The following is a 14,114-nucleotide window of genomic DNA, read 5'->3' as shown; positions in this document are numbered from 1 at the left end:
ATCAGAGAAGCCAATAAATCAGAAAGTGGGAGGTGAGGACAAGGAGAACAAGGAGCCTAAGAGGTCAGTCAAAGCACTTAATAAGTATCCAAAGATACTCCTTCCAGATGCAGCAATTGGTCCTGGTTCAGATGAGAGGCCTGCTGGGAAGAAATGTGCAGGTGGTTGATAGTTTGTATACTTCCATATAGGAACTTGTTAAAATGGGGATGACTGCGTTCTTCTGGTGGTTTTAAATCGAAGGAGCAAAATAATAAGGAAAAAAGAAGTGAAGTGAGGACAGCTAGAAAAGCACTGTAAGTGAGCTCCTCTTAATAGGGAGATAAAAAATTCAGAAAGATAAATGTAAGCTGTGTGGGACTCAGGATGAACAGAGGGGCAGCTGTTATGTGGGAGGAGGAAGCTGCATCTGAGCTAGTTAGCAGAAAGGGACCGTGTGAAGGTCAGGGCTAGCCAGAAGAAAGGTAATACATGAAGCCATTGCATTCAGAGAACCGTGTCCAGGTCACCAAGACCTTCTGGAGAGACAGCGAAGGAACATTTTTTATTACCTCATAAATGAGGAGAGCCAAGAACATAGTTGGCGGAGAGGGCCTGAGACTGAACTGCGTCTAACCCACTCCGAGTGGCCCTGGCATCAGAGCTCCTTTCTCCTGCAAATGACACTGTAATGATAAAAGGAGCATGCAAATTAGGAGAAGAGTAATTAGAGGCAGAGCCGTGAAAGGTCTGGGGAGAAGTTTGGGAGAGATGTGGAGTGCAAAGATACGAAGTTGTAAGGATAGAATGAGTCATGGGAGAATGAAATATTAAAGGTTCACTAACCAGAGGTCCTGCTCACCTGTTTCTTCCCCCACTGACTCTGGTCAAGTCCATTGTAGGTAACAATAAATCATGTAATTATCTCTTCTGGTTTGCTTATTGGCATCATTTCCTGAAAGAACCCATAGCCTGGGAAAGAGCAGAATCCTAGTCTCATAGAATTTGGGACAAGTGGACCTGGTACTGGAGTAATCTAGATACCCTGTTGCTTGGAATGATTTTCTTATCTTTTCTGTTGTTCTGAATACTTGGAGTAGAGAAGGGGGTCAACACCAGGTATTGATCCTTCAGACGTCAAATATCCAGTCCCTATGCCAAAGAAACCCACAATCCAGTGGAGGAGACAGAAGTCCACTGAAACAGCTTAGAAACAATGACCAAACTTAGTAGAAATAAACATCTCTAATACCCAGATTGTCGTCTTGAAATAGTACTTCCGTTAAAAGAAACCAGGACAAAAATAAGCTCAGCTGATTTTTGACAAAAGTGCAAAAGCAATTCAATGGAGGAAGGATAGCCTTCTCAACAAACAGCACTGAAATAAGTGGATATTCACGTAAAAAAATTTAACGTCAACCACTACGTCATACCATAACAAAAATTAATTCGTGATGGGTCCCAGAACAAAATGTATAAGTTAAAACCACAAAGCTTTTTGAAGAAAATGTAGGAGAATATCTTCATGACATGGGGGGTTAGCAAAGGGTTCTCACTGAATTGAAAGAAAGCAATAATCATTTAAAATAAAAAGGTAAGTTAAACTTCACCAAAGTTAAAAATTCCTCATCAAAAGATACCATTAAGAAAATGAAAATTCAAGCTACACACTGGGAGAAGTTATTCACAGAATATATGTCTGGCAAAGTGTATATAAAGAAGTCATATAATCCAATAATAAAAAGACAACCCAATTTTAAAAAATAGACAAAAGATTTGAACAGACCCATCAAAAAGGAGATATATAAATAGCCAATAAGCACATGAAAAAGTGTTCAACATCATCAGTCACGAAGGAAATGCAAATTAAAACAAAAATGAGATACCATTACCTACCCCCCAGGATGATAAAATGAAGACCAACAACAATAAATATTAGTGAAGTTGTGGAGCAGTGGTGTTTCTTAGACATTCTTGGTGAGAGTGCAAAATGGTGCAACTTCTTTGGGAAAAGGACCCAGCAATTCCACTTGTAGGTATTTACTGAAGAGAAGTTAAAACGTATGTTCATAAAGCATTTGTATGAGAATATTCACAGCAACATTATTCATAATATCCCCAAACTGGAAACAATTGTTTTCCATCAGTAGGAGAATTGATTTTTTTAAAAACTGATATATTAATACATTATACAATGACATATTACCCAGCAGTGAAAAGGGATGAACTACTGATACACGCAACAAAATGAATGAATCTCAAAAATGTTATGCTGAGCGAAAGAAGCCTCGCACAAAAGCATACATGCTCCATTTATACGAAATTCTAGAAAAGACAAAACTATCTATGGTGGAAAAATCACAACAGTGGTTTCCTCTTAGGGTTAGGGTAGGAATTGACTGAGAAAAGTCATGAGGGGACTTTCTGGGGTGACAGTAATACTCTATTTATTGATAGGGGTTTGGCTTACACGTGTGAATGCATTTGTCCGACTTCTCTAAATGCACACTGCGGTACATCTGTATCATGGAATACTACTCAGCAATATCAGGGAACGAACTAGTGATACACACAATGTGGAGGAATCTCCAGGGAATTAAGCTGAGTGAAAAAAGGCCAGTCCCAAAGGTTAGGCACTGTATGATTCCACCTATATGACGTTTTTTAAGTGACACAATTTTAGGAATGGAGGACAGTGATTAGGGACGGGGAAGAGGAGTCAGCAGGTGGTAGGTGTGATTATGAAAGGGTACCCTGAGGGGTCCTTGTGGTGTTGGAACTGTTCAGTGTCTTGACTGGTAGTAGATACATGAACCTACACAGGTGATAGAATTATCCAGAATGTAATATAGGCACAGACACACACAAAACAGTACAAGTGAAACGGGGGAGATCTGAACAAGGTCGTGGATCATATCAGCATCACAGACTGGCTGTGATATTACACTAGATAAAATAGACAGCTAGATGTTTTATACTAAATTTAAAAACTAGATAACATACTGTTCTGCAGAATGTTAGCACTGGGGGCAGCTGGGCAAAGTCTATACGAGATCTGTGTGTATTTCTTACAACTGCATACAGACCTATAATCATGTACGATTATCTCAATAAAAATTTCAATCAAAAAAGTTCTTAGAGAAATGTCTGATACCCTGTCTGGGCAGGAAATGTGAAAAATGAGCCAGGAACATCTTGACATACCACATAGCAAGGAAGCTATCAAAGATTACCGAGGTTGTGTCAAAAGAATTGAGGCCAAAGATGGCTCAGTTTGATCTTCAGTAAGAACAGCAATTTCAAAGACTTGAAACCTGTAAGATATGTTTATAATAATAATAATAGTTCATAATAATAGTTTAAAAACACACAAAAAAAACCCAAATTGGTCACCTTCAAAGAATAAGAGGGAACCAATTCATTATCTTGAAACCTGGGAAATGAAAGAGTCAAGCTGGCCTTTCTTAAGTGTACTGGGTAACCAAATGGTAGATGAAGAGAAGATGTCCTAATAAAATTATTTCAGCAAACAAATCAAAACCAAATGATCAGAGTATCACCATTTTGTTACCTTCAGTGAAGAAACAGCATTGGACATCAGTGGACACCAACATCAAAAAAGAGACAGCCAGGGGCTGGCCGGGTGGCGCAGCGGTTAAGTTCGCACATTCTGCTTCCGCAGCCTGGAGTTCACCAGTTCAGATCCCAGCTGCAGACATGGCATCGCTTGGCAAGCCATGCTGTGGCAGGCGTCCCACATACAAAGTAGAGGAAGATGGGCATGTATGTTAGCTCAGGACCAGTCTTCCTCAGCAAAAAGAGGAGGATCGGCAGCAGATGTTAGCTCATGGCTAATCTTCCTAAAGAAAAAAAAAGAGAGACAGCCAGACATGTGGATGTCTCCTGACAAAAAGACACAGTGTCACTTGTAGCCTGGTTAAACGCATGGAACCTGAGTCTGATCAAACCTTGAGATCCAGGTGCCAGTATGCAGGCAATACAGATGACGGGGTCACAAGTTGAACTCTCCCATGAGAATGCGCAGAGTCAGCAAAATTCAGACTATGAGAAACTGTGGTCAAATGGTTCATCTTCTTCAACAGATCAGTTGTAAAGAAAAGGGAGGGATGGAAGGGGAACCTGTAGATGAAATGAGAATCAAACACATGTCAAGCTAAAAACCTAAGGACAGAACTAAAACTATAGTATCTAAGGATGCCTACTTAGGTGATAAAGCCACAAAGAAAGCTAAGGAAGTGATTACCACTTTCACATTGGGGAGGAGGATTGGGATGGGGCACATGGAGAGGCTTCTAGAGTGGCTGGCAAAATTCTGTCTTTTGATCTAGGTGGCGGTCAAGAGGATGCTTGCCTTATCAAATGACTCGCTAATCTCTCCATTTGCTTTGTGTACTCTGTTTTGTTTTACCTTTAGAAAGGCTGTGATAGAGCTGTTCTCTGGGTGCTATGGGAGGCCAGAGGAGGCACTTAATATTTAAGACAGGATAAGGAAAGGCCCTCTCAAAGGAGTGTTATTGGGAAAATGAGGGTCAGTGGGGTGAATGTCAGAAATAAGGCTAGAGAAGCCGACAAGCTCATGACCTGTCTTCTGTACTGGGCTTTGTCCTAGAAGCCATGGGGAGCCACTGAGGAATTTTAAGCTAAGTGGCATGACCAGATTTATATTTTAGAAAGATTCCCCTGGCAGCTGTATGTCAGATGGATTGCATGGAGGCAGGACTGGTTCCAGGGAGACCAGTTAAGAATCTATTGAAGTAATCCAACTAAAGCTGGTGAGGCCAGAAATAACACAGTGACAGAGCGGAAAGGACTAATTTGAGAGTACCTAAGGAGGCAGAAACAGGACTTGAAAGACTATCTGGGAGAGGGAGGGAGGGAGAAAAGACATCAAGGAGGTTTCCTGAGTTACTGACTGGAGCGGCTAGTGGAGGATGGTGGTGCCGTTAACCAGGACATGGAATACAGGCTGTAGAGCAGGGGTGGAGAGAGATGATAATATATACCGTTTTTAAATTGAGATACAGTTTACGTACAGTAAGATGCATAGAATGGAAGCATACAATCCAGTGAGGTTTCTCAGATGTATGCACCCATGGAACTAACATACCAGTGAAGAAAGAAAACATTTCTATTCACTCCCGAAGTTTCCTCGTGACCCCTTCAAGTCAATCCTCACCCTGCTGGCAAGCACTGTTCTGATTTTTATCATCATAGATTATTTTGTCTGCTTTTGAACTAAATGGAATCATACCATAGATAGTCTTTTGTGACTGGCTTCTTGTACTTAGCATATTATTTTTATGATTCATCCATGCTATTGCATCTGTCAGACGTTCATCCCTTTTTATTGCTGAGTAGTATTCCATTGTATTAATATACCACAATTTGTTTATCCACTCTTCTGTTGGCAGGCATTTGGATTGGTTCCAGTTTTGTTTGTTTTACTATTGTGAATAAAACCACTGTAAATATTCTCATATGTCTTTTGTAGATGTACATTTTCATTTATCTTGGGTGAATCAGGAGTAGAATTCCTGGGTTAGGATGGGTGTAGGTTTCATTGCAGAGGAAGAGACCAGACAGTTCTCTGAAGTGATTCTAGTGTCTTATACTCCTCCCAGCAATGGACAAGAGTTCTGGTTGCTTCACGTCTTTGCTGCTTTGGTGCTTTTTGTTTTTAATTTTAGCCATTTTGGTGTGTGTGAAGCACACACATCTATCACATGATGGTTTTAATACAAATTGAGTACTAATGAATACTAATGATGCTGAGCATCTCTTCATGAACTTATTGGTGTTCATTTTTCTTTTGTGAAGTTTCTGTTCAAATCTTTGCCTATTTTTTGTTGGATTCTTTATTATTGAGTTGTTAATATTATTGAGTCTTAATATATTCTAGATACAAGCCTTTTGTCCTATATATGCATTGCAAATATTTTCTCCCATTCTATCACTTGTCTAGTCATTTTCTTAATGACGTCCTTTGATGAACAGAAAATTTTAATTTTGAGACCAATTTATTAGTTTTTTTATTTTATGATTAGTGCCTTTTTGTGTTCTCAGAAATCTTTGCCTACCCTCAGGTTGCAAATATGTTTTCCTGTGTTTTCTTCTAGAAGCTATATAGATTCAGTTTTTATGTTTATGTCTATAATCAATCTTGAGTTAAATTTTGTGTATGGTTTGAAGTATGAGTCAAAAATTCATTTCTGGGGGGGCCGGACGCACAGCTGAGTGGTTAAGTTTGCATGTTCTGCTTCAGCGTCCCACAGTTTCACTGGGTTCGTATCCTGGGCACAGACCTAGCACCGCTCATTGAACCACTTTGTAGCAGCACCCCACATGGAAGAACTAGAATGACCTACAACTAGGATATACAACTATGTATTGGGGCTTTGGGGAGGAAAAAACAAGAGGAAGAGGGTGGGGGGTGGGCACAAAGGGTGAAGTGGTGCACCTACAACATGACTGACAAACATTAATGTACAAGTGAAATTTCACAAGATTGTAACCTATCAATAACTCAATAAAAAAAATTAAAAAATAAATAAATAAAATACTATAACACTTATCATCCCCCCCCCCAAAAAAAAACAAAAACAAGAGGAAGATTGGCAACAGATGTTAGCTTAGGGCCAATCTTCCTCACCAAAAAAGAAAAAAGAAAAAAATTCTCTTTTTTTTCATATGGATATCAAGTTTCTCCAGCACCTTTTGATGAAAAGGCTTTTCTTTACCCTTGAATTGCATTGACATTTTGTCAAAAATCAATTGATGGTTATACGTATGCGTCTATTTCTGGACTCTGTTTCTCTTGTGCTAGTACCACACTGTCTTGTGGCTGGTGTTGAGGGAGTCTAGATCATGTTTTGTTTTTCAGAGTGTTAAGTTTTATTCCAGCAGGCAGTTAAGTTACTGGTGGAGCCCTTTGATCCCGTCAGGCTCACTTTTATTCTTCCTATTTTAATTTATTCCTATGGCCCATCCTCTCTGAGTCTCAGCATGAACACTCCCCGTTCTGGGTTGGAATTCCATTGTCTCCCAGCTCCGCGGGATCTCTAGTCCCACCATTTACCCAGCGGCGGGGAGCTCTCCCAGGTCTGAGGAAGTCTTGCCTGGGCATGCCCAGTCCAGCTTCCAGCCAAGAAGCTGCCCACCCGCGCTGCCCGGCTGCCGCGCGCTCGTTCGGTCCCCTCCCACGGAGATCCCGCCGCTCAGCAGCACAGAGCTCGGATCTGCCGGCTCAGGGCGGCTACCGCTCTGCGTGGGCTCCGTTGCGGTACATCGCGCGACAGGGTGCGCCTGGTGGAAGCCGGGCAGTCATGCGCTCGCCTCCTGTGGTTCCCTTCTCTCAAGGGTCACAATCCTGCGCAGCTTGCTGGTCGGTGCCTGAAAGCAAGTATTCAGTTGCCCCCTGTATTTTGTCCAGCTTTATAGTTGTCAGTGGCAGGAGGGAGAAGCCAGTTCCAGTTATCCTGTCATGGCCTGAAATGGAAGCTGAGCTTCAGTTTTGTTCCTGATGCTGTTTTTAGTATCTGTGAAACATCAAGTAGAAATGCCCAACAGGCTATTGGATATTCGTGTGGGGAGCTTGAAAGAGACGATTGGGGCTGCAGATTCAGGTTTTGTAGTCAGGAATTTACAACGGTAGTTGAAGCCAATGGAATGAAGGTGATGATCACTTAGCTACAGAGTGGTTTGAGAAGGGGTGGGAGAACATTCTTCTCCTGAAAAGCCTGGAAAGGTGTAGCGGAAGGAGGAGGTGCGGACCGGGAGACGCGGTGTCACAGAACCCCTGTTGAATGAAGTGGTGTTCCTCTGGGGAGCCGCAGCTGTCAGAACCCAGCCTCCTCTCTGTGATGCTCCCAGTCCAGAGCCCAGCTCTCCCCCGTGCTGCGGAGGGCTTGTCAGGGCCCACGGGGTGAGCGTTCTAGAAAACCTACAGATCCAGGCTCCAGTGCTCATCTGTAGAGTTAAAGCCACACCCGTCTTGAGAAGCCCAGAATTTCTTCCAGACATGATTATGTTTGTGCTTCTTACCTTCTTGGCGCTTAGATAGCTGACAAGTTTGATCATCATTTTCATACAATCGAGAGGAAAACCAGGGCTCTGGAGAGGTTAACTCTTGATTAAAGGCAGTTGTGAAGTCTGCCCTGTTTCCAGATTTAGTTTCTAGTTGTCTAGAGTCTTTGTAGGGTCTCAGACTTGGACATTGCTCTAGGTCATGTAACTACCCCCTTGTTTTTTAGGTGGGGACACGCACACTCATAAATGAGAGGGCTTTAACTAGGTATAAATAACGGAAATTCAGTGAAGTCAGCATAAGCAAAAAGAACTGATAAGCACACAGAGATAGCTGATGGAATTCAAAAGGCAAGGACAAGCTGAACTTGGAGAATAGATGAGAGCCATGACCTGGAGTGCTGGGGAGAAACTGGGAGCCCTCTTGTTTCCATTCTTTTCTCTGCTTTCTTCTGTGTCTCTGATTCATTCTTCCCTCAGTGTAAATTAGCTTTTTCTGCCACCCACCCCCGGAGAAAATGGTCACCAGCAACTATTCTTGAGTTTATAGCTTAGGAGAGAAGCCCTCCATTCCCCTCCGGGCAGGACAGAAGCCAGCCTGATTCTACAATCACAGCTTACATCCCCCAGAGAAGGTCTCAGTGGCCCAGTTGGAGCCATCTAGAGTCCAGCCCTTTGCAGCCAGGGGCTGGAGTCACATTGTCCTGCGCACATGGCTGCAGGGAGCCCTACCTCTACAACTACGGGGTGTAAACTGTCCGTGTGGGGAAGGATTTTCGCAGCGAGTAGCAAGGAGGCAGATGGCCAGACAGCCAGCCAGTAGATTTTTAGGACACTGGAGTTACATTAATAACCAGTGGCAGAGCCAGGACCAAAACCCACAGCCCCGGGTCCAGCAGCAGTCCTTCCTGAGGCTGCTTCACGTGGCAAAACAGTGGTAATTATTTGACTTAGTAACAAGGAGAAACAGACGGATACTCACTGCCTCAGGGCTCACTCCTGTTGGTATAAAGAAATAGAGGCCCCTCCCTAGGAGGCTAGGGGATCCAGAGAGCTAGGACCATAACAGCCAAAGGTGAGTTCCCTCTGTATTAGTCCAGACTCTTAGTTACAAGTTACAGAAACTCAGGTCAAACCTGCTTAAGCAAAAAGGGACTTCATAAGAAGGCCATTGAGGCCCCTCACAGAATTGAAGGAAGACTGAAGATTCAGGGCATCTTCCGGCATCTGGAGTCAGTACCAAGAGGAAATAGACACATGTGATCACTTTATTTTTTTCTCTTTTTCAGTTTTCATCTTTCCTTGTTTCTGCTTGGCTCTGGTACCACAAGGTTTTCTCCACAAGGTGGGGAACGTGGCTGCCAGCAATTCTGGGGTCATATCCTATAGCATCTGACAAAAGAGAAAAGAGAGTCTTCCCTGCTGATTCCAGGTGGAAAATCCCAGAGGAGGACTCTGATTGAGGGGATGGAGCCACATGATTGGCTGGGCCTTGTTCACTTGCTCACCGTGCGGTCAGGAGAAATTAGGGGATATTGTAAGAAGGGGACGGTAAGCAGGGTTGGTAAAAACCTCTTTGTTTTGTGTCTGTCCCCCAGGTGACCATGGAGGCTGGCGGCCTCCCCTTGGAGCTGTGGCGTGTGATCTTAGCCTACCTGCACCTTCCAGACCTGGGCCGCTGCAGCCTGGTGTGCAAGGCCTGGTATGAACTGATCCTCAGTCTTGACAGCACCCGCTGGCGGCAGCTGTGTCTGGGCTGCACTGAGTGCCGCCACCCCAACTGGCCCAACCAGCCTGATGTGGAGCCGGAGTCTTGGAGGGAGGCCTTCAAGCAGCATTACCTAGCCTCCAAGACATGGACCAAGAATGCCCTGGACTTGGACTCCTCCGTCTGCTTTTCCCTATTTCGCCGGAGGAGGGAACGCCGTACCCTGAGTGTCGGGCCAGGCCATGAGTTTGACAGCCTGGGCAGCGCCTTAGCCATGGCCAGCCTGTATGATCGAATTGTGCTGTTCCCAGGTGTGTACGAAGAGCAAGGCGAAATCGTCCTGAAGGTGCCCGTGGAGATCGTAGGCCACGGGAAGTTGGGTGAGGTGGCCCTACTAGCCAGCATTGATCAGCACTGCTCAACCACACGTCTGTGCAACCTCGTCTTCATGCCAGCCTGGTTCTCACCCTTCATGTTTAAGGTGAGTGTCCACATCAGGTGGATGGCCTCTCCGGTCCTGACCCCGAGCCTTGGCCTCTTCTCAGTGGGATTGGTAACCCCTTTGTTGTTGAAATTGAGAGTTTAGTCATTATTCCTATCACGCTGTCCTCTAAGTTCCACGCCAGTTGAGAAATAGGCACAGGGATCAATAGAGAGCAGCATTCTGCTTTATTCCTCACAAAGCTCTACTAAAATATGAGCCTTGGACTCAAGACCAAAATTGCTTTGTAATTCTTCCCTTCCTAACTGGACCAACTGGAGCCACAGGTGGAGCAGCTAGGTGGGAAAGCCAGCTTCCAGGAGATGCCACATGTGACAGGAAGCAGGGAACACTCCATGGCCATGGCACCATGCCCAGAGAAAGGGCCAAAGAGAGGGGAGGCTGTGCAGGAGCAGTGACCTTCAGCACTTAGCCCTGCCCTGTGGAAGGTCAAGAAAGTCAGGCTTTTACCAAGGGTGACTGAAGAGAAGCTCAGGAAATATCAGTCCAACACATTCTTTCTAGGAACACAGAGCAGAAGTTGTTCAAAGCAGAGAAGTATTGAGGTGTTGGTAGCTCCTGGCAGAACAGTCTACAGCTTTTGCATTGCCTAGAAACTGATTGCAACACCTCGATGAGGTACCTAGTCAAGAAAAATGATATTGCCACTGTTACTACCAATAACAACTAAATTGTCTCTCAGGTGTGCAATGACCATTACAGCACCAATCATTTACAATGTGCTTACTGTGTGCCGGGCATCTACTTTACAGCCATTATTAAGGTAAATGGTGTCATCTGCTTTTAGAGATGAGCAGACTGAGGCTCAGCAAGAGTCAGTGTCGTACCCGGGTCTCAGATTTAGTCAGGGACAGAGCTAGGGACTTTTCTGCCATTGTCTACTCCCGCTCTTGTCCCCTTCCCTTTGGGATTGGAAGGAGGGAGGGCCAGGCAACTCCAAATTATCTTCCTTCTGGTGCAGAGCAGCTCCCGAGTTCCTCTTGGGCCAGCTGACACATGCCTTGGTAGGGAAGGGAACGTGATCCGCAGGAGAGATGGCTTCTCTGTGTCCCCTCCTTAAAGAGCAGTTGGAGCACCGACTGCAAATTCTACCCCTGTCACATCCGCTCTCTCTCTGTCATTCCCCAGACAACATCAGGTCATGTCCAGTTTGACAACTGCAACTTTGAGAACGGGCACATCCAGGTCCATGGCCCGGGCACCTGCCAAGTGAAGTTTTGCACCTTCAAAAACACCCATGTCTTCCTGCACAACGTGCCCCTGTGTGTCCTGGAAAACTGTGAATTTGTGGGCAGTGAAAACAACTCTGTGACTGTTGAGGGCCACCCATCCGCAGACAAGAACTGGGCCTACAAGTATCTACTGGGGCTTATCAAGTCCTCTCCCAGTGTGCTCCCCACGGAGGACCCTGACTCTTTAATGTCCCTGGACCTGGAGAGCAGGGACCAGGCCTGGAGCCCAAGGACCTGTGACATTGTCATTGAGGGCAGCCAGAGCCCTACCAGCCCAGCCTCTAGCTCCCCCAAGCCCGGCTCTAAGGCTGGCTCACAGGAGGCAGAGGTGGGCAGCGATGGGGAAAGGGTGGCCCAGACTCCAGACAGCAGCGATGGAGGCCTGAGTCCCAGCGGTGAGGATGAGGACGAGGACCAGCTCACATACAGACTGTCCTACCAAGTACGGGGCCCGCGGCCTGTGCTGGGGGGCTCCTTTCTGGGCCCACCACTGCCAGGAGCGTCCATTCAGCTGCCCAGCTGCCTGGTGCTGAACTCGCTGCAGCAGGAGCTGCAGAAGGACAAGGAGGCCATGGCACTGGCCAGCTCCATTCAGGGCTGCCTCATCCGCAAGTGCCTCTTCCGGGACGGCAAGGGGGGTGTCTTCGTTTGCTCCTATGGCCGCGCCAAGATGGAAGGGAACATCTTCCGCAACCTGACTTACGCAGTGCGGTGTATACATAACAGCAAGGTCTGTCACAGGGCCTCCTCTGCAGACCCGTGAGGCCTTGTGGGGCCACAGGAGCAGGTTCTTGATTGGCGGGAGGGCTCCTGTGGCTGCGAGCAAAAAGGCTTTGATGGGACTGTTTTGCATTTTTTTTAACCATCATCTTTTGTCTTTTAAAGCTTTAGTGCGTGGCTGTGTATCCTAGTTGTTAGTTTAATTCTCTTTGTGAGCCGCTGCCACAGCATGACGACCGTCAGACAGGTGCCGTGTTCCACAACCAGGAAATGAACGTGGGCCACGCCACCGAGAGCGCAAATCTTAACCATTAGGGCTGGCTCAGCACTCCCCTTTTTTTGTTTAAACTTATAATGCACACTTGCCTCATGTCCGTCATCTGGTTTGAACAGGGCGGAAACTGTTCTCATTTTACAGAAGAAGAAACAGGGCCAGAGAGGGAAGGTGACCTACTAAGGGTCACTCAGCAAGTTAAAGGCAGACCTGGGGCTGGAGCCTACGTCTTCCACCTCCTTTCACTAGAGAAAATTCAGGGAGGCATGGTCGCTGCCGTCCATCCAAACTTGAGAAGGCTTCCCAGACGTGGAGATGTCTCAGCTGAGTAGGATGAGCAGAGGCGGGCAAGGAGGGTGGCTGCCTTCCCTCAGTGAGGGGCAGTAGATAATTATGGTCGGAGGTGGAGAGGAGGGCACCCCCAGTCTGGAGGGCGGAAAGGAGAGCCTGAGGAGGGAGCAGTCGGGGGTGTGGCCGAGATTTCTGGCCTGGGTGGCTGAGGCAATGGCAGGAACATGGGAGAAGGTGAGGGTGTGGAAAGATGCTGAGTGCAACTGAGTTTGGCGTGTCCGTGACATCTGGCAGAGGTACCCCCTGCTGCCCTGGGTCTGGAGCTCTGGTGAGAGCTGTGCCCTGACACACAGACCTGGGGCAAGTGCTGGCTGGAGTCATCCACCAGGAGGCACAGAGACTTGCACTGCCTCGGTTGTAGCCTCCTGAAATGCTGCCTGCGGGGACTTGTGGCAGGAACTGTGTGGCCAACCATTCCTAGTGAGGCTTTAGCAAGGAACCTAAGAATCCGATGTTCAGGGTTTTTGACTAAAAAAACTCCATAGTGTCTTGAGAGTACCCAGCATTGGGAACAATTATATCTAAGTGGCAGTAATATGAGCAGGGAGCTGTGGGCGGGAGTATGCGGCTCACTGGGATGGTCCTGTGCCCAGGAGCAAGGCCTTGATCCCGTCGCCAGAGCACAGTGCCCCATCTGGCTCCAGAGCGTCCCCAGGAGGGTGAGGGCTGGCAGAAGGAGCCCAGTGGCTTGGGGCTCCATGAAGAAAAGTACCACTGATTGCGCTGTTTTTTCTTGCTTCTTTGTGTATCTTGTAACTTTGAGCTCAAAGTCAGGCATCTGGTGCAGGACGTGGAGACTACAGTAAATCATACTTGGGTGTGGACGTCGTATGCCGCTCCTCCGTGAGGCTGTAGGGGCTGGGGTTTGGATAGGTCTGCTAGCGCTGGTTCAGATTTGTTGGTGTGATACGCTCACTGTATACAGGCTTCACATCCCGCTGGCGTGAGTGGTCCGCCGGCGGGCTCTCCTCTGCGGCAGGCCTCCCGTTTGCCACTGCTCCTGACACAGGTCTCTCCATGCTCCTCCCTCCCCGCAGCAGGCTGCTGTGCCTGTGGCGCTGGCTGGCCTGGAGGTGATCTGGGAGGGGTCTCCCGGCCCTGTTCTGAGGTAGCTGCTGGGTCGTGGGTCTACACCTTGGAGCAGGCCCTTTTCAGTGGTTCTGCCTCACCCCCAGCACAAGGGGGCTGTAATGATCTGGGCCCAAGGCGTTTTCCTCCCACCTTCCCCAGGGGTAAAGGGGCTTTTTTTTCTGTCCCCTTCTTGAAGAGTGACAGGGTTTGCTGCCCTTCCCCCAGCTGCTTAAG

At 46.7% G+C, this 14,114-nt stretch overlaps 1 protein-coding gene across 6 annotated transcripts in view; it reads left to right on the top strand.

The window, feature by feature from the left end:
- FBXO10 (F-box protein 10) overlaps window positions 1-14,114 on the top strand; it is a 50,310-nt gene that overhangs the window by 15,655 nt on the left and 20,541 nt on the right. For 5 of the 6 annotated variants that reach the window (XM_070250732.1, XM_070250731.1, XM_070250734.1 and 2 more), the window contains 2 exons: window positions 9,621-10,211; window positions 11,361-12,194. In XM_070250732.1, coding sequence (XP_070106833.1) covers window positions 9,627-10,211; window positions 11,361-12,194 — 1,419 coding nt within the window. In that variant the 5' untranslated portion in view covers window positions 9,621-9,626. Of the gene's footprint in view, window positions 1-7,070; window positions 7,396-9,620; window positions 10,212-11,360; window positions 12,195-14,114 lie in introns of those variants that run through there. The other variant, XM_070250733.1, reaches the window with a different exon arrangement.

This window comes from Equus caballus, chromosome 25, assembly GCF_041296265.1.
Source record: "Equus caballus isolate H_3958 breed thoroughbred chromosome 25, TB-T2T, whole genome shotgun sequence".
NCBI classification, from domain to species: Eukaryota; Metazoa; Chordata; class Mammalia; order Perissodactyla; family Equidae; genus Equus; species Equus caballus.
This window is presented reverse-complemented; position numbering and strand designations above follow the sequence as displayed.